The sequence below is a fragment of the Pseudocercospora fijiensis genome, assembly GCF_000340215.1.
Source record: "Pseudocercospora fijiensis CIRAD86 unplaced genomic scaffold MYCFIscaffold_9, whole genome shotgun sequence".
Classification (NCBI taxonomy): Eukaryota; Fungi; Ascomycota; class Dothideomycetes; order Mycosphaerellales; family Mycosphaerellaceae; genus Pseudocercospora; species Pseudocercospora fijiensis.
The window spans coordinates 1254735-1273837 of NW_006921540.1; the positions used below are offsets into that span (position 1 = coordinate 1254735).

General features: G+C 53.7%; 6 protein-coding genes across 6 annotated transcripts; 3 read left to right on the forward strand and 3 right to left on the reverse strand.

Moving 5' to 3' along the window:
• Nucleotides 1-591: 591 nt before the first annotated feature.
• Nucleotides 592-4266, reverse strand: MYCFIDRAFT_51705 (uncharacterized protein). Its single transcript, XM_007932389.1, has 4 exons — nt 3830-4266; nt 2870-3666; nt 2320-2809; nt 592-2262 (listed from the first exon to the last, which is right to left on the reverse strand). The coding sequence occupies exons 1-4, from the start codon at nt 4068-4070 to the stop codon at nt 818-820; spliced, it is 2973 nt and encodes a 990-aa protein (XP_007930580.1). The 5' UTR covers nt 4071-4266; the 3' UTR covers nt 592-817.
• A 966-nt stretch (nt 4267-5232) lies between these two features.
• On the reverse strand, nt 5233-7036 carry MYCFIDRAFT_167847 (uncharacterized protein). Its single transcript, XM_007932642.1, has one exon. The coding sequence runs from the start codon at nt 6989-6991 to the stop codon at nt 5435-5437; it is 1557 nt and encodes a 518-aa protein (XP_007930833.1). The 5' UTR covers nt 6992-7036; the 3' UTR covers nt 5233-5434.
• Nucleotides 7037-9549: 2513 nt separating this feature from the next.
• Nucleotides 9550-10599, reverse strand: MYCFIDRAFT_80873 (uncharacterized protein; the record flags this gene model as incomplete). The annotated part of the gene is made up of 1 exon (XM_007932643.1): nt 9550-10599. One exon carries the CDS (start codon nt 10597-10599, stop codon nt 9550-9552), a length of 1050 nt encoding a protein of 349 aa, XP_007930834.1.
• Nucleotides 10600-12418: 1819 nt separating this feature from the next.
• Nucleotides 12419-13528, forward strand: MYCFIDRAFT_205054 (uncharacterized protein; the record flags this gene model as incomplete). Its single annotated transcript, XM_007932644.1, has 1 exon — nt 12419-13528. One exon carries the CDS (start codon nt 12419-12421, stop codon nt 13457-13459), a length of 1041 nt encoding a protein of 346 aa, XP_007930835.1. The 3' UTR covers nt 13460-13528.
• Nucleotides 13529-14690: 1162 nt separating this feature from the next.
• On the forward strand, nt 14691-15548 carry MYCFIDRAFT_5825 (glycoside hydrolase family 43 protein; the record flags this gene model as incomplete). The annotated part of the gene is made up of 1 exon (XM_007932279.1): nt 14691-15548. A coding segment is annotated over one exon (858 nt), but the record flags the coding sequence as incomplete, so codon positions are not given.
• Nucleotides 15549-16578: 1030 nt separating this feature from the next.
• Nucleotides 16579-18567, forward strand: MYCFIDRAFT_37055 (uncharacterized protein; the record flags this gene model as incomplete). Its single annotated transcript, XM_007932330.1, has 7 exons — nt 16579-16798; nt 16852-16951; nt 17052-17134; nt 17201-17408; nt 17458-17886; nt 17941-18404; nt 18470-18567. The coding sequence occupies 7 exons, from the start codon at nt 16579-16581 to the stop codon at nt 18565-18567; spliced, it is 1602 nt and encodes a 533-aa protein (XP_007930521.1).
• Between the last annotated feature and the right edge of the window lie 536 nt (nt 18568-19103).

A 19103-nucleotide genomic window follows, 5' to 3' on the forward strand; every position in this document is an offset into this window, starting at 1 on the left:
TTGGCTCTCGCAAACTTGTAGTACCATATTCTCTCACTTCAAGCATCCTTAAGCAACTGAGGATAGGTGTTATGTTTTTGTATATCGATGAGTACTTGGCCGCCGTTGGTCTTAAGTAGTGATCCATCACGCAACAACCCAAGATCATCGATTAGCTAGAATTGCAGAGCGAAGGATGCCTGAGCGGCTACTGGACAGGGCATCGAAGAAGACTGGCTAGTCTTCGAAGATAATTCTTGTACGAGAGGATCGATCGTTTTGTTGACAGAGGCGAAGTTGATTCACAGCTGTGATTGCAGAACTGAATCAAACTCGTGCTCGTCCATGGACGTTTGGTGTCATTTTGCGAGAGTATATTGCTCGAACGTGCGAGACGGTCGATGTTGCGGCTGAGAAGCCACTCCAGACTCGAAGTCGATCTGAAGAATGGAGCGAAGGATGCCATAATGAACACTGAAGGCTTGGTCGATGCGTGGCAGCTAGATTCAGGACGGCAAATCCAGAGCCAGCCAAGAGGGAAATGGATTTCGAGCCTCGAGACGCGACTTTTGTTACACTGGCGGGCTCGTAAATGAGAACGGACACAGTATTATAGAATTTTCCATGTCTTTCATAGGATCTGGTGACTAGTATATACAAACCAAACTTTTCTTCTGGTATCATCCTACTCCCATACACCCGCTTCTGATGGTGGTATCTTCCCAAGCTCCAAGTAAGCAAGGCGCTGTTTGTACGATGGTACTCATCTACAGCGCAACAGTCTCTGGTATCAATGACTGTGTTGGACAGCCTGGATCAATCAGCATATCATAACACTCTATTGCGGCGATACTGTGCCGATCTTCATACTGTATGGCGCAAGGACTTTCTTGGCATTGCATATCCTCCATGCCAGGTTCCTGACATTTCCGTCCGCTTGGACGACTTCTGGTGCAAATTCGATTCCAAACATTTGCTGGACGGCATAGACGACGCGCTTAGCATACTTGCCTTGCCTCTCCAATGTTGAGCCAAAGGCATCATCGACGCTGCGCGGTGCCACGTCGGAATCGCGATCGAAACAATTCTGGACCACGGGAAGAAGGGCCGATTCGACTGCGTCGCGAACAATGCTGCTTGATTGATCGTACTGGATGTCGTCCTCGTCGAAGCGGTTGATCTTAATCTCAAAAGGTAGAGAGATGGCCATGACGTTGTATTTGCCATCGTGGTGGTAGCGGAATTCGAAGACGCCTTGTGTCCACCAGAGTTTGTCGCCTGAGAACTCGAGCTCTCCACTCAAGAAGTCCTTGTTCACGCCATCTCTGCGCTGCACACCAGAAACTTTCTGATCGGCGACTAGGATGCCTCTGCTGGCACTGGCATAATCATACGCGCCCGGGTTTGTGGCTATCCATCTGCCCTGAGACCCGACTTTGGTGACTTCACGGGAGGCATTGTCGCCGACACGATAGAGACCAATCCAGTCCTTCTTGCTGTGGTTCAGAGGAGCTGTCCACTTGATCTTAATAGGTGCACCATAGTCCACGACGAGACGCTCAAAGCTGTCAGTGCGCTTGAGTGGCTGCTGTCCGACTTCACTTTCTCGGCCACTGTTCGCAGGATCGGCCTTGTTGACAGCAGGGTTACTGGTATCGATTTCGACAGAGTAGTCCTTTGGATCGTAACCTGCGAGGTCTGGCGCCAGTCGAGTGACGGTAAGCCTTGCTGGAAAGTGCTTGAACATAGTGCTGGAGTCTTGTGCGAAGGAGTTGAACCCAGCCGCCAGCTTCGGGCCGGCTTGATCGAGAAAGTCCTCAAGTGAGTCAAGTGTCTCATCGATAGCCTTGTTCATGCTGCCTTGCCATTTCCTGAGAGGTTTTGGCAGCGAGCGGTTTAAGGTCTTGGAAACGCCCGAGTCTTGCCGCAATCCCTGTCTGTATAGCTTTTGCATGTGCGGTTTCTCCACAAACTGGATGAAGGACAGCGTAAGCGTGTGCGACAACAATGCCAAGAAGAAGATGGATTTGCTCCAAGTCATGATGGCAGCTCCCCAGACGCCCGCTAGACCAATGGTGCGCTCGGGGTTGTTCAAGAATCGATATATGCCGCCATAGGTGAGTTTCGGAGCTTGATCCTGGAAGAAGAAGTCGCCGAAGAACCAGCCAAATTCGCCAAGCGACTCATAGATGCTCGCGATTGTCCAGATCTGCAGTGCAATCATGGCAAAACCAAGGACGTGCCGCAAGAGCGCCATGCCGTATGACCAGTTTTCTGGGAGACCTGTCGGATGCGGGTCAGTCGCGAGATGCACACTCCATGGAAGCTATTCTCACTTACTATACATCTTCCAGGCGGCGCAGATGAAGCTCGTGAAACACATGGACATGCTGATGTGATAGATGCCTTTCCATTGTCGCCAAGCCTCTTCTGTGCTTTCGCCGTACTTCACAAAGTGGCGTGTCCACCACTTCTTGTTGGATTGCCGATCTAGGATGAAGCCGATTCCGATGGAGTACCACAGGCGCCACAAGGTCGCACTCAGGACGAAGAAGGTTTGCCAAAGCCATGTTGATGGCGTGAGGAGTGCAACGCTGCACATGTAGAGCTGCAGAAGAATGACCGAAACGTCTGTTACGCGATGCAGGTCCATATTCTGCAAGCCTATCAAGTTATGAACAGGTGACGGCGAAGTGGCCGACGCCAGCGGAGGCATGCCGTTGACATGACCGGCACTCAGCAGTCGGGTCGAGTATTGAGGTCGTTTCGGTGGTGAATCAGGGACTCCTTCGGAGCGCTTGGGTGGTGGGGGCGCGTTGTAGGTGCGCTCCTGACAGTCGGAGATGGTCAGCGTATTCCACCTCGACCGAATGTGGGTGTGCAGACTTACGATATGAGGATTCTCGACAAAGGCAAGGAAGATGAGCTGCGCTGCGTGCGCAAGGATGGAGATGAAGAGAACTTTGTAGCTGGCCGCCATCATGGCAATGCCGTAGTATCCGACGTATCCAATGGAATACATGGGATGAGGAGCGAGCTCAAAGACACCATCGAAGGTCAAATCCTGGTCAATGAGATAGAAGAAGTCACCCCAGTACCAAGCGAAGTCTTTGACAACTCTGTGGGCGTCGAGCTTGACCCATAGATTGAAGAAGACAAGGAGCCATCCACCAAGCCATCTGGCCAATGTCATGGCAAACGCCTCGTTCTCTGGACGTCCGCCACACGCGTAGGCAAAGAGACAGTACGCAGTGAAGTCAGACATGAGGATCAGATCTACAAGGCGTCGGAACAGGAGCCACGTGTTGTATTCAATGGGGGCGTCGTCAAATTTATAGTCTCTGGGAATCTTGGCTTCCATTTCGTGCTTGAGGAACTTGTACAGCGTCGGATGGGGATTTTTGCCGCTTTTGGGATGCTCGAAAATGCCGGTCTTCTTGGCCCAGACTACGAGGCGCTTATGGTGAGACTGGTTGTGCAGAAGCCAGCCAATGCCGAAGTTGTAACACGTTCGCCAAAAGAGGAAGACAATGGCAAAGACGGGAACTCGTAGTGATGTGGGGAGAATCCACATGAGGAAGAAGTGGCATGCAAGGGCAAGGACAATGGCAATGTCTGATGCATTCTTTGGCTGCGTGGGATCGAATAGCTGCGAGACCATATCGTCTGTGTGAGGCACAGTGAAGACTAGGGAGTGGTACATCAGCAGTGTTTGAGAGAGGAGATGCGAGACATGACCATGGCCGCTGGGAGCTGTGCTTCTTGGGGCAGCCCGCGGCAGCCTACGTGTCGCTTCAACACATGCCCGTTCCTGGCCCGCCGTGTTCAGGCTGAGGCTGGGAGTACTTACCCGTGCCATCTGGAGTTCGCCCATATGTGCGCTTGTCTTCCTCTTTCTTGTTTTCTTTCGCGTGTTGATCGTTCAATGCTCGGACCGCAGCCGAAGCAGTGTCTGACGAGCCTGCCTGCTGTGGCTCCGCGGGTCTTTGCGAGATGCGCTCGCGGAGGCCACTGGGGTCAATACCATTGCTATCGCCAGTGCCAGTGCCAGTGCCAGTGCCAGTGCCAGCTGGCGCATTCGGTTCGCTCATGTGTGCAAGTCTCTCCGTGTCTCGAGTTGAAGTCGAGTTGCTACGGCCGGCCGTGTTGAAGAGAGGCGGCGGCACAGAAGAGTGGGTAGTGGGTAGTGCTTGGCTCCTGTGTGCACTCCGTTACCGAGATGCCATTATCATAGCCACCCACACTATTGACAATGTTGGGAGAGAAGCGGGCGGGGCGGGGCGGGGCGTGATTTGGGCGTGGGCGTGGGCGTAGGCGGGTATGAGAGGAGACGGGAGGCAAAGGGAAGGGAGTGGAGGTTCAATTGGACAAGACGAGCAAAGGATTCGAAGCTGCAAGTAACGCGGACACGCACGGCTGTACGGCTGCCTTGCGCATGTGAAGCCGAGCTCGGATGTGACAGCATCCAGCATCCTCCTTCCGGAAAGTGAAAGGATTTTCAGGACTTTTGTCGCACGGGCCACCCACCGTCCATACATACATATTTTCTCGCCATCAGCAGTATCATAGCATAAGCCATAAGGGTTATGATTAACATTGCAAGCAGCCGTCGGGGCTTCTACAGAGGTTGTCCGTGAAAATGCTGCGCTATCATCTCAACTCATCATCCATAATAATGACTATGTAAATGGCCAGAAATTCGCGCTTTCAGTGGAGCATCACGGCACGTGAGCCATGTGCTTCGCATGCATGCGGAATCCCAACGAAAATTGCGCAGTAACTCAGACCTGCTTCCATGTGTGCAGCATCCAGCATCCAGCATCCAGCATCCAGCATCCAGCATCCAGCATCCAGCATCCAGCATCCAGCATCCAGCATCCAGCATACCTGTAATGTTACTGTTACTTGTACGCTCACACTCGCGTCAAAGGCTCGCGTGGCGTGTGGCACAGCACAGCACGCATTGTCGAAGGCATCGCGTCGCATCGCATCGCATCGCATCGATATTGCTCTGACACCTGTCATGTCTGATGTCCGTGCTGCATCATCCATTGCTGCTTTGCTTCACGCACGTCTTGAGCCTGCCGCTGCTTGCCCACTGCCAAGCCTTCGCATCCATGACGACATCGCACATACAGCCGCGGTCACGGAAGCGTCAAAAACATGAGGTGAGGTTGTGATAAGGTCAACGCACGAGCCTGCCTCCACAGCGCTCCTTGCGCCTTCCAATAATAATGGGCCTTGATGACTGTGCGGCACGAAAACGGCAAAGCTTTGCAGGACATCAACCAGACGGCCACGTCCGATCGCCAACTGCCAACTCCTATACCACAACCTTTCTGCTCCCGCTCGGCCGTCTCGCCCGTTTTGTATATGTACAGACAGTGCTGTGAAGCATTTCCCATCTTGCGACAACGCCAATCCGAAAAGCAAGCCCAGTCGCTCAGTCATCATCTTACGCACGAGCTACCTCAACCAGCGTGCTAACCTCACTGCTCGTAGCCCTCGGCCTCTCCACATCAATCATGGCGGAAGAATCCTTCTCACCCTTCACCACTTTCCTCGATATCCTTACAAATAAAATGCAAACGATAAGTCCCAGCCCGGCCGAGGCAGCAGCATAGATGAAGGCGGCTTGGTAGCCCCAAATCTCCCTTTTGGAATCCGTGCCTTTCGCCACTGCATCCGAAGCATTGCGCGGGAGAGCAATTGTGCTCTCCGCTTTTAGCGCCACGATCTCGGAGATGGAAAGCGAGAATGACATGGCCAGATTGACCAGAATCGAAGAGACGGCGCCAGCGAGCCCTTGGTGACGAAGTGGTGAGACGGCCGAAAGGAAGATCGTGGATACTGTGAACGTCAAGTCGATGCCGATTGTCGCGCAGAGCATGGATGGCATGACGAAAGCCCAGTAGTTCATTGGGAGCGGGCAGAGTGCCAAGAGCAGTGGTGCTCCGATCCACGCCAGCCCTGAAATGAGAAGGAGCATCATGACTGGCACGATATGAATCATCGAGCCACCAACGATACAAAGGATCAGACCTCCGACCGCTGTTGGCGTATACCATGCTGCAAGAGTGACGCCTCGGATGCCGCCTTCGATCCCGGTCGCGGCATCGCTGCTAAAGAAGCTTGCCGATTCGTACAGCCAGACACCGTACGAAGCATAGAAGCAGAGGCAGGCGAGAGAGAAGGCCTTGACGCTCTTGGGCCGGAAGAAGTCGAACGGCAATAATGGACAGGTGGCCAACCAGCCTTCGACCCAAAATGCGGCGCAGAGACACCCAAGGCCTGAAATTAGCGGACCTAGGACCATTGGGAACGTCCATCCGGATCTCTCGCGGTCGAATTGGTTGGCATATGGCTCTACGGCAAGCGCATATGCCACCAAGATGAGACCGCCGGTTATCAGGAAGCTGCCCAGCCAATCCATCTTCAAGCCTAGCATCTCGCGATTCGTTCGATCATGAGGCACGGTCAAGTATGCTGTCATTGCTGTGATGAAAGCCAGGATCGCAGCGATCCAGAAGTACCAGCCTGGAGCACTGTCTGGCAACGCACCGGCGACCAGAAATCCGGCGAAGAAGCCTAGCGGCGCACATCCTGCGTACAGACCGAGCACAAGGTTCTTTCGTGGTCCTTCAGTATAGATACTTCCGATCATCGAGAAAGTGCTTGGGATGAATGCCGCGATCGCGAGTCCTTGCATAGCTCTAGCGACGTCGAGGATTGTGATGCCAGATCCGTCGGTGAAGGACGATGCAAAGCCGGCAATGATAGACCAAATGCCCAGCCAGACAACGCCAAACATGAATGGTAGATAGCCTCCGTACATGTCGGAGATGCGCGCGAAGACAAGCAATGTGGCGGACAAGATTAGCGAGAGAAGCGACGCGGGCCAGAAAGTGCCCATGGAACCCGGACCAACGTCGATTGCACCGTAGATTTCGAGGATCTTTGGAAGCTCAATTGCAAATCCAGAGATCATGTATTCCGCGAGGAACTGTGTCATGGCGATGGTGAAGCAGAAACCAACTTCCGAGAACGAATGTCGGAAGCGCGATTTTGGCTGCTGCACTACATCCTCCTCATCACGTTCATCGTCTTCAGATGGGGTTGGAGAATTGCGGGCAGTCTCAAGCTCCTCTCCCTTCTCATCGATGATCTGGTCTGCACCTTGGACAACAGTATCGGGCTCGGAGCGAATCGTCGGCTCTCGCTCGTAATACTGCTGCTCGTCTGAATCCCCGAGGCCGGACTGCATAAGAGATGATGCGCGCCTCCACTCCGCTTTCTCTTCCTTCCACATGATGAAGTTGTCGAGGGATTGAAGTCTCGTGAAGGATGGCTTTGGCTTAGGTCGCATCATGGAAGAATGTTGAGAGCTACTCCTGCTAATCGAGGGCTGTTGTAAAGGCGGCAATCGCCAGATATCGTCGTCGGAAGGCTGCGCAGTTGATGAGGAAGCTTGATCGTCTGTACCCTGTCCGTGACCGAGAAAGCTGAAGTTGGTTCGAGAGGGAGGATGGCTTCGCGGCCTGCTACCAGGTCTTTCAAGCGACGTATGTGACTGCGAGAAGTCCATGTTTGCGGCAGGGGCGATTGACTTCCGCAGACTACGCGAGAGGCCGCTCTCGAAGCGAAGTGAAGAATGCCGAGCAACACCGTTGCCCGATGGTAAGCGTGAAGCATGTGTTACTGGGCGAATGACGTCTCGGTTGCTGTCGAACGCAGGTCGAGGACGATGTAGCCTATCATATGCCTCGGCATTCACATGCGTTGCAGAAGATGAAGCGGTCCAAGGTCGATCGTCTGCACCAGCGACTGCATCGACATCCCTTCGAATGGTGGAGGACCTACTCAATGATGGTGAAGCAGTTGGAGTAGGTCGGCGAGGTGGAAAGTAGTTTGGCGATGAGAATCGACTTGATCGCGTCGCCCGCAGATCTGGAGTCGACTTTGGTTTTCGGGGAGGGAGAAAGGGTGGCTCGTTTGGTGGAGTGGCCATCTTGATCGTCTTCTTCCTCCTGAGCCCAATGCTTTCCAAAAGGGTGACAAACGACGCACGCAAAGTACAGTTCCCGCAAGCAGATGCAGCGAGGCGGAGCAAGATCTTATGGATCTGGTGCCTGGCCCAACATCCAGGTCCTCACCAAAAGCAAAAATTGGAAACAGTGGGCTCGACCAGACCCAGATGACGTTGCAGGAACACGTTTGACCTGCGTGTCGATGTGAAAGTTGAGTTGTGCGTGTGTTTGCTGGTATGCAGGAAGCCGCACGCCAATTGTCGGCAGGGATGATTTCCAGGCAAGGAAATCGCGCGCAGTGGCGGAGGAGGTAAGGGACAAACAATCACTCACGTCCCCTGCCAAATGAATGGAAATGACAGAGTGGATATGCATCTCGGCCATGACCATCTGTCAAGCAGACCCAACAGACCCAAATGGGAACAACATGGAGCACGGCGTGTTGAGAGGCAGGCCCGCCTATTTTGAGCAGTGCCGCGGCTGCTGTCACGAGGCAGTCCATGTTACAGATGGCTCTCGTTTGTGCTCAGCCGGCTTCAGCGTAGTGATCAAGCGGAAACATGCCGGGTGCCGTAGAGGCTTGAGGCCCAAACGGCCGAACGTCGCTCGTTTCAGGTTCCATCGTAAATGCGCATGGCTGCATCGGGCCGCTCTGAACCAGGCGTCGGGGACAGAGACATGGGGTACTCAGCCGAGCCGGTGTCACTTCTCCTGGAGATCGGGCCGCGACCTCCATCAGATCATGTACATGGCAGTAGCCAGGTCCTCGGCTCCTTGATGGGCAAGATGGCGTACATCGTCGAGTGGATTACGTATTGTTCGCATCGCATCGCATCGTGTCTGATCATTGATGCACGGGACGCGCCTGCATTATTCGGGCCTTGTCTCACGCCCTGACGTGTCTTAGTTCTATTGTCCGCACCAAGTGACAGGCGGCGTTGTGAGAAGTCGTGCAACGCCGACGGCACGTGACGTGCTTGTTCGGACGCGATGCGATGCGATGCGATGCGATGCGATGCGATGCGATGCCGTTGAGGCTGAGTGGCAGCATGCTGCATTGGGATTGGCGTGACCGGGGCCCTTGCCCACTGGATCTGCATCGCGCCTCGCCAGCTCGCCAGCGTGACACGGCGCGAGAATCCTCCGTCGACACGAGATCCCGGACGGCGGGCACAAGGCGAGGCGAGGCGAGGCGAGGCGAGAGAAAGAATAGAAGCTGCAGTCGCGAGATCCCCACGCGCATGGTGGGAGTGGGAGTGGGCGTGGGAGTGGGAAGAAAAGGAGGAGCAGTGGACGCTGGACAGGTGAGGTCACGGCCTGAAGGTGAGGCTGAACGCAAAGCAACCATCCAACCACAGCCCGATGGCGATGGCGATGGCGATGGCGATGGCGATGGCGATGGCGACGGCCATGGCGTGGTGCCGAACTCCTCCGGCAATGGCACTAGTCACAATTACACGTCTGACGCGCTGCTTGTTTGGTGCCGAGGGGTCTATACGAAGGTGCTATGTATCTATTCCAATGACTTCACTCTGAACATTTGCTACTCTTCCGTCGTCGTCGTCCCCACATCCTGGCGTCCATCGCATTGCTCATCCTCGCGCATTATCTTCCTCCCGACCGGAGCGGGCCCAACACTGGTGCCTCGCTTGGTCACAGATGAAGCCACGGGCGTGGCCAGGTGGCTGTCATTGTCAAGCTGAATAGCATTTTCAGAGTAACACCGCTTGTGAGAGTTTATCTTTGCATTTTCCGTCGATGCACCCAGCTTGGCAGGCGATAGGATCACCAAATCCGGCACTTGATCCCTTTCTGTGATTCCAGAAGTAGCCGAAGAGATGGGCGAGTGAAGTTCATGGCTGTCGCCACCTCCGAACACAAACTCAGGAGCAAGAGGAGACATCAACTCGTGGGCGTACACATGGCCTCGTGCGTCAGTGGCAGGGGCATCTTCATTGAGGCTGTTCCCCACTCCGTGCCGCAATGCATGTGGCTCGTAGAAGCCACTATCGGCGGCGGAAGATCCGGTAGCATAGGGCGAACTTAGTCTTCTCTCACGCTGTGGTTCCGACAGCATGGACAAGTCCCAGTATTGCGGTATGCCTTCGGCAGAAGTAGAAGCGCCACCAAAGCTAGGTCTGTGCGGGAATGCTGGCACCGCAGTATACGGAGAGAAGGCGATCGGGCTGAATGGCGTGAACAGAAATGGAGATGGTGGAAGTTGCTGGGACGATAGATCCGTTGCCGCTGCACCCCAAGGAGTCATCGGAGAATTGTGGGTTGCGCCGCCGCCATGTTCGAAGGACGCAATCAGATCGTTACATTGTCTCAGCATGTCATGAAGTCTCGCTTGCTGAAATTCCATGACCGCGATGTTGCGCTTGGTCAAGACGCGAGAGTACTGCCACTTTTTTCTCTCCTCCCTAGACAGATGTCGATCTTGTCTTTCGGAAAGGACTCGCTCGACCTTAGACATTTTCTTGTACTGCTTACTCAGTTTCTGGTGAGTCTGCCCGAGCTCTGCGGTGTAGCTTTGGTGTTGGCCATAAAGTAGTGCGAGCATGTCAGGCCGAACTGGCGCTGAGAAAGACATCTTGTACGATTGTTCTCCAGATCTGCTCGGGGCGAGCGGGACGAGTTCTTGAGCGCAAGAGGCCGGCTCGGGCGGCGCAGAGGCTGTCTACACTACGCAAGATGGCATTTAATGATGAACCAATGCCTCTAATGTACCTTGAGCTCGAGGAGAGTCCTTTCTGAGCCGCCTCTTGGGCTTGGAGAAGCTTTCAAGACAATCAAATGAGATGCTATTTCTTGCGCCTACTTGCCGCGGTGGCTGCGTGTGGACAAAGAATTTCTTTGACCTTCGGGAATTGCCACGCTGGAAGCCGTCATGCCCTGAATGCGACAAAGACAAAGCGGCGCCATTTGTCGACTTGCTTCAAGCACAGACGCATCTATGGTTGGGACAGCAATGTTAGGTCGGCCACTCGTGGTTTCGTGGGTTTCATGGCCGCGGTGTTACTGGGAGCGAAATGTCAGTAAGCATTTTCTGACAGGTCACTCAGCCTCAAAGACCGTGAAATACATGCAGTAATTGCAAGGCAACATCGGACCCGCTTCGAGTGAGATGAACAAAGCGACTGGGTCTGTGCGTCTTCCTGATCGGACCCGACTAACTGACCTAGCCCGCCCGGCTAGGCTCTGCCAAATGTGGGAATTGATAGATGCTGGGATGCTTCACGATTAACGATGATGGAACGTTCGGTGTCTGATTTGCGGCGAGGGTGTCGTCTACGCGGCCGTCGCAATGGTAACGCCTTCTACCGGAGCGATGGCACCGGAGATGGGCACATGTGCTTTCGTTCAGAAGAGGCAATCGCAGCAGGATTATGGAACGCCTTCATCCAACCCAGAGACTCACAGATGCTGGAGGGTGGCAGGAGCGTCATATGTTGAAGCCGCCGTGCTCGGCAGCATGTGCATAGAAGCCTCCAGAGGCCCCCGTCTCTCGCTGTCTAGGTAACGCTGTCCAGCTCATCGACACGTCCGACACAGCTCCATTGTTGTCCGCGTATGGTAGCTGCTGCTTCTCTTTCACGCGCGCGGGCACATGGGCCGGCTCAACGCCCGGCCATTGCAGTTGCGATGTCTTGTGCTCTTCCACATGCCATGCTCCTGCTCTTGCCAACATGCGCCCGTGGATGATACTGCTCCCGTCCATGATGTGCTGTCCAAGTCTTTGCTAACATTCTCGGCCAGCCAGCCAGCGCACGATGTGCCCGCCCTCCCCTTCCTTGCCTGGCAGGACCAGATGCCGACTTCGCGATGCCGTCAGCCGTCAAGCTGAGATGGCCGACTTGGGCATGGCATGGCTGGCATGGCCTTGATGGACTCCATGGCCACTTGCGCGTAATTATCGGCCTTCAGGAGTCGCTTCGAAGCTGGCGCGCTCGCACACTTTGAAGGCGGCGAGGTAGATATCGACGAGGCCGTGCATTAGCTCAATGGAGTCGAGCGAGTCGAAGGCCGCGCTTCTGAAAGCGGTTGACGCCGCATAAGTTAGTCGTGGACACCCAATGCCATTGCTGAGGTGAGGTGCGCGTACGCTGCTGAGCGTTTTTTGGCCTCTTGCTGCGCTGCGCTGCGCTGTGAGGAGGCATCGCATCGCGGAATGTGCTCGGCGACGTCATCTCTGCATCCACCCACTTACACTTCGCCTTTGACGCGCACCCACAGCACAAACCACAATCCGTTAGTCTGTATCGTGCAAATCCTCAGTCTGTACATAATCCTACCCTGCGCTTCCCACCTTCGAAGGCTTCACTGCCTCCTGGGAACTCCTTCAACCAGCCCTCCCCTCCCTCTCGCGGTCTGAAGCGCTACACACCCTCTAGATCCGGTCTACAAGCAGCATGGCGCCGTCGCTGGAGGAGCCTGAGCCTATCCAACCGGTGGACGATGCACTAGACGCAGCATCCAAGGCGAAACCGTCATTAGTAGCCCCTGAGCCTGAGCATTGTCCCGGTCCGGAGGGCGAGACTGCTGGGAAAGCTGATGCCTGCGTCGGCTGTCCAAATCAGCAAATATGTGCTTCACAAACGCCAAAAGGACCCGATCCAGATATTCCTATCATCACTCAGCGGCTGGCACATGTGAGGCATAAGATTTTGGTCTTGTCGGGCAAAGGGGGCGTCGGCAAGAGCACATTCACGACCATGCTTGCGCATGCCTTCGCTTCGAATCCCGACAGCCTGGTCGGTATAATGGACACTGACATTTGCGGCCCCTCGATACCAAAAATGATGGGCGTGGAACGCGAAACGATACACGTGACGAACACCGGCTGGGAGCCAGTCTGGGTGAGCGACAACCTCGGAGTCATGAGTGTTCAATTCATGCTTCCCAATCGAGACGATGCACTCATCTGGAGAGGTAACAAGAAAACTGGACTTATTAAGCAGTTTTTGAAGGATGTCGAGTGGGGACAAATGGACTATCTCGTCGTCGACACCCCGCCGGGAACGACTGACGAACATATTAGCGTGAACAGCTTGCTGAAAGAATCTGGCATAGATGGAGCCGTTCTGCTAACGACACCTCAAGAAGTCAGCTTATTGGACGTCCGAAAGGAGATTGACTTCTGCAAGAAAGCTGGCATCAAGATCATTGGACTCGTCGAGAATATGAGCGGCTTTGTGTGTCCAAAGTGCACGCACCAATCCGAAATCTTCAGAGCAACTACCGGTGGAGGGAGACGACTGGCAAAGGAGACGAGCATACCTTTCTTGGGCTCAGTACCACTGGATCCTAGGATCGGCATGGCCTGTGACTATGGCGAAAGCTTCTTTGACAACTTTGGTGACTCACCTGCTTGTGCTGCTCTCAAGGGAGTGGTCAGAAGAGTTGCCGAAATGGTTGGAGAGAACCCAGACGACGTCGTAGCAGATGTGTGAGCTTACTTGCACAAAATGGACGTACGAAGGCCACATGGGGATGCCTAGAGCTATGTCTTTGACGCTCGCAACCAGCCGAGTGCGGTGATCGTCTCGATCAAGAGATTTCACACTTGACCTCGGGTGGGATCATGAGCTTACAGCTCGCGGGATGGTCTGTCAACGTGGTTCAACTGAGGTTCAGTCCCATCGGCAACATACGATCCTCCACCAGAAGGTCTTTCGAAAAGTGCGACCTCGAATACCACCACAAGGACCACTATAACACCCTTTGGCATCTGATAAGCAGCTGGCAGGGGCCTGCTTGCTCGAGCACAGCCGCGCCGATCACAGCAGTCTTATCTGCACGATGGCAATGGGGCTTTCTTTTGCATTCAGCGACTTCAAAGCGGAGTTCCGAGCAAAGCGTATACCTGCTCGCTGAATCGTGTGGATCTCGCACAAAACAGCACACATTTTCGCCATGCATCGCATCGACCCGAACAAAGATTGGCGCTAGGCCTGATCCTGCGGTCAAATCAAGCTCCCTTTCGAATACATGAGGAGCTGCGCGCGCTTCTCTCGTACACTGTCCGGTCGCGATACAACCTGAGATCTAACAACGCCGGGGCGCAGGGCGCAGGGGCTGGTCGCCGTCAGAAAAATTGCGAATATTTCATGAGGCGATGCGGCGATTGATGCAACGCCTTGCCAGAGCTAGGTTTGATCGTAGGTATTTCCTCATCAGCACAACATGATCCTCTCCCGCCAAGCCAATGTCACAGCGTGTCGAGTTCTCGAGCTCCATTCTCGACATCCACTCCTTTCTTTGTTAAGCCACCACTTCGTCATGGAAAGCGCTGTTCTGGCCACCCATCACTATCATTCCTTTGTACCTGATTACACGCGAATCTCATAACGCTATCAGAAGAAAGAGAATGCCTTTATCGCAAAAAGACAATAACGATACCAGATGGCTTCGATGTTCTCCTCTTCGAGAATTTCCGTTTTCATTCGGTAACAACGAAAGGAATTCACGCTTCTGGCACCCACATTCGCTACCAAATTCGCACATATCCCACTGTTGCAATAACACCACGACTGCCTCTGCTTCGGATAGTAGATGCAGTGATTTTGGCCTTTTTGTACAGCCCCGACTTCATACCAGATCGTTCGCAGTCTCTTCGATATGTACAGCACCTCCGCAGCTGAGATCGCGCTGTGCGCTCTGGCTTTCCTGGCACCGACCAATGCGAATCCATACAAACGAGCAACGGCCACTCCTATTATGAATGGTGTCAACTTTCCTGATCCAGCAATTATCAAGACACCCACAGGCTGGCACCTGTTCTCCACAAACGCCAAGGTTGACGGCAAGATGATTCACATCCAAAGAGCAGTAACCACCGACTGGAAGAAGTTCATCTTCAGAAAAGGCGTCGACGCTCTCCCTAACCTTCCCGCCTGGGTCGATGGAGTTCCCCGCGTGTGGGCACCAGACGTGGTCCAAGTCCACGATGGCTCTTATTTGCTCTACTATACAGCAGCGTACAAGAAGATGCCTCACCTCCATTGCCTTTCCTACGCCACCGCAAAGAAGATTACTGACCCTTTCGTCGACAACTCTAAAGAGCCTTGGATTTGTCCCACTAAGCAGGGCGGTGCAATCGACATCGCGGGCTTCACGGACGAATATAACGGAGGGAAACGTTGGGTCGTGTACAAAATCGACGGCAACGCCATTGGCCACGGAGGTGCTTGCGGTAACACTGTAAAACCCATCGTTCCAACCCCAATTCTTCTCCAGCAAGTCGGTCAGGATGGCCACACCCTTATCGGTTCTCCGAAACAGATTCTGACGAACATTGCATCTGACGGGCCTTATGTCGAAGCTCCAGTCTTGACTTTCATGAATGGGAAATATGTCCTGTTCTTCTCGTCACAATGTTACCAGACCGATGGCTACGATGTTCAATACGCCATTGCAGATAAGATTACTGGACCATATATCCGCAGAGGCCGACTTTTTGGAACAGGCACGATGGGTATGAAAGCTCCTGGTGGCCTGGACATAGCTATCAACGGAAATAAGGCTGTGTGGCATGGGTACGTCTATCAGCCGAAGAATGAGACGGAAGATCCATCCCTTGCTCCTCCAGCAGGTCCGGGGGCGAAGAAGGAGAAGTGCAGAAACTTCGAACGCAAAGCTGACTGTGATCTTCGCAGGAACCACCAGAAGGTTCGAGCTGCGTACGTCGCTACGTTGACGCTGAAGAATGGTAAGGTCACTGCGAAGATTGACTAGGATGGATCATTGAGACTGGAAGCTGACAGCCGCTGGCAGGTGTCATCAAAGCTGAAAATGTGCATTAATCAAGACAGAGCTTTGGCCGACCACTATATTCCAGATCGATGTCATGCTGCGTTCTAGCGAGATACCGACAATCGTTGGAGATGTATAGTTTTCGTATTGAGCTATATCCATTTCGTGCACGTGCGCTTTGTCCAGTCCCATGCACGACCTGAAGAAGTTGATCTTGGTAGCATCCCGACCAAACTGACTTCAAGCTGCCTTGCGGATCTCAGCAATGTTGCTTGCAATCACAGAGGGCGAATGATCGATCAGCCACAAATACCGCTTCGGCAGCGCACGTCCAATGTTGATTTCGCGCACACGGGCTGGATCAGCAGTGTACCATGCCGAAGGAGGTGCGTTGGAGTCAGAGGTCGGCATATTCTATTGGTATGAACACACAGCATCGATGTGGAAGCACAGATGGCTCCGTATCAATGTCATCACAGTTGCCGAGGCAGCACTGCTACATTTCGGTGCTTGTGGCTTCGTCGTGGTAGTGTGACCGGTACACTGCTGCTCGACCTCGCGCAACCCGGCGTGTATCATCACATCATCACAGCGACACTCGGCATTTTATTTGCAACAGCGTCGTCTAACACCCTTGCACCTTGGGGTGGATTTCAATTTTCAACCCTTGCCGGTGATACCCTTGCGCCTCCAAACTCTCCTTCTGCGGACGAATTCAACCTCCGCCTGCACCGCGACGTCTTGGATCCCGTCTGCTGGAGTAGCTGGCACCCTCTCGCGATCAGTTCGCAGCTTGTGTGCTGATCAACAGGCCATGATGCGTGTGTTAGCAAGCCTCATCGCTCTGACCAGCATACTGGACGCTGTCGTCGCAGATCATCCCCCCAATGCCATCACGCGAGCTGAGCGACGCGAGACCCATCAGAACTTCAATGGTCCATCAACGACGCGCTTCTTGACCAACAAGACCAGACAATTCGCCGTGGACGGCGAGAAGCTGCCGGAGCTCAACTTTGACCCTGGCGAGTCGTATGCAGGTACGATGGGGCGTATGATTCTTGCACCAATCTCGCGCTGAGTGGCGCTTCAGGACTTCTTCCCATCACCGGAGCCACGAACGAGACCAGAAAATACTTTTTCTGGTTTTGGCCCTCGCTGAATCAGACGGGACCGAAAGAGGTTGCCATATGGTATGTATGGAGAGATACGGCGGTCTCAGCACTGAACAATCAATTGTCACGGGGGCAAGAACCTAATTGAAGCTTGGGCGCTGATCGTTGCGAATCGCAGGTTCAATGGCGGACCTGGCTGCAGCTCTCTCATCGGCCTTTTGACCGAGAATGGCCCTTTTACTTGGTCCGATGGAACTCCTAGTAAGCAACGATGCCATCTTGAACAATGGACGGACACTGGCAAGTACAGGGTCTGACGAGTCCCAGAGCCGGTGCAGAACACCTACGACTGGAGAAATCTTACCAATGTCATGTGGGTTGAGCAGCCGATTGGCGTAGGCTTCACGCAGGGAAAGCCCAATATCACCAATGAATTCGAGCTTGGAGAACAGTTCGTGAGCTTCTACGAGCAGTTCGCAGAGACATTCGATATCAAAGGCTGGAACATTTACCTTACGGGAGAGTCCTATGCTGGGTACTACACCCGTCTTGCTGGCTCATGCGCTCTGCTAACGACGCGTCAGATTTTATTTGCCCTACATCGGTAACGCATTCATCAAGAAAAACAGCTCTGACTTCCCCCTAAAGGGTGTTCACATAAATGACCCAATTGTGGGCGACGCTATTGCTCAGCAGGCCGCCACTATCGTTCCTTTTGCTCAATACTGGCAGAATATGCTCGGTTTGAACGATACTGTCATGAAAAACCTAACGGCCACACACGAGAAATGCGGCTACAAGTCTTTTCTGGATAAATATCTCACATTTCCGGCTCCGCAAGAAAGGTTTCCGGTTCTGAAGAACTTCTTCACTTCAGAAAGCAACACCCTTGACCCGTGCGATACGCTGGACAGGGTCGCCGGGGAGGCCTCTATCGCCAATCCCTGCTTCAACATCTACCACATCAGCGATACTTGCCCAAAACCTGGATCAGTGCTTGGCGCGATCGGGTCGTGAGTGTATCGCCTCGCCCTAACACATGCGGACAATGTTGATTTTGAGAACAGCGACTATAATCCCGAACCCAACAAAATCTTTTTCAACCGCAGCGATGTCCAAGAGCTGCTTCATGTTCCACAAGGTTGGGCATGGGAAGTCTGTGCACATCATCCGGTCTTCCCAAACCAGACCAACTTGACTAGTATGTACGACGCAGATCTCTCTCAACCGCCAGCCCACAACGGCGTCCTGCAGACTGTCATTGAGAAGCTCGGTCGGGTAATTATTGGATGTGGCAACTTGGACATTCTGTTAAACACCAATGGAACTCTTCTCGTCCTGCAGAATATGACATGGAATGGTTGGCAAGGGTTTAAGGAATTCCCTGGTCATAGCTTCTTCTCGCCATACCACGAGGATCTTCCCGGCTCGCCTTCTGGTGCTGGCTACGTCGGCAAATGGGGCCACGAGCGCGGACTCACCTTCTATCAAATTCAACTGGCTGGGCATACGCTACCTGCAGGTGCACCAGGTAAGTCGCAATCGTCCAATGACGCTGTTTTCGACGATGGAAGCATGCCTTGCTAATCCGCCCAGGTGCCTCCTACAGCATAATGGAAGTCTTGTTGGGTCGCATCAGTCCCGAAGACTTGGGCAAGGAAAGGAATTTCACGACGGAGAATGGCAACGGCTAAAGGAGACTTGACGGAGTGTGCCCGGCGCTCTGCATGACTCACGATAGCGAGCACAGCTAATTCTCATGTATACTTGCAATCGGCACCTCCATTCTGCTGTCCTCGTCGAATGCTGCAGGCGGTGTCGTTGATGCCACACCGTATTGAGGCATTTCAGTTGGTGACCATGCTTGAGTCACTCTCTTCCTCTCTTCCCTTTGCGAAGCTCAACGAACGGTAGCCCGATGACCGGCTTTGAACTCGCTCCAAGTACTATCGTCATCATAGTGGCATTGGAGTGGACGGCAGTTGCCCGCACAGCGAATGAAATGAGGTCCATCGGGCTAAAGGCTTCATGACACCACGCTCTCTCGGCCGCCACACCAAATCGACAGTCTATAATATAACAACTCAACAAAAAATGGGGCCCCTTTAGGCTTAGTGCGGCTCAAAACGACCGAAAAGCCGACTCTGATTGGTCGGCGGCGAGGAACTTCAAAATTTCTCGATTCTCGCGCGGTCCGGAAGGCGTAGGAGTCGCAGGATCGACTATAACG

Excerpts from the sequence above, each read along its gene's own strand:
- MYCFIDRAFT_51705 (XM_007932389.1), bottom strand. The coding sequence starts at position 4,070 with ATGAGCGAACCGAATGCGCCAGCTGGCACTGGCACTGGCACTGGCACT. Across the intron at positions 2,810-2,869 it reads TTGTCGAGAATCCTCATATC|GAGCGCACCTACAACGCGCC; the intron begins GTAAGTCTGCAC and ends TCCGACTGTCAG. Across the intron at positions 2,263-2,319 it reads CGCCGCCTGGAAGATGTATA|GTCTCCCAGAAAACTGGTCA; the intron begins GTAAGTGAGAAT and ends CGCATCCGACAG.
- MYCFIDRAFT_167847 (XM_007932642.1), bottom strand. The coding sequence starts at position 6,991 with ATGACACAGTTCCTCGCGGAATACATGATCTCTGGATTTGCAATTGAG.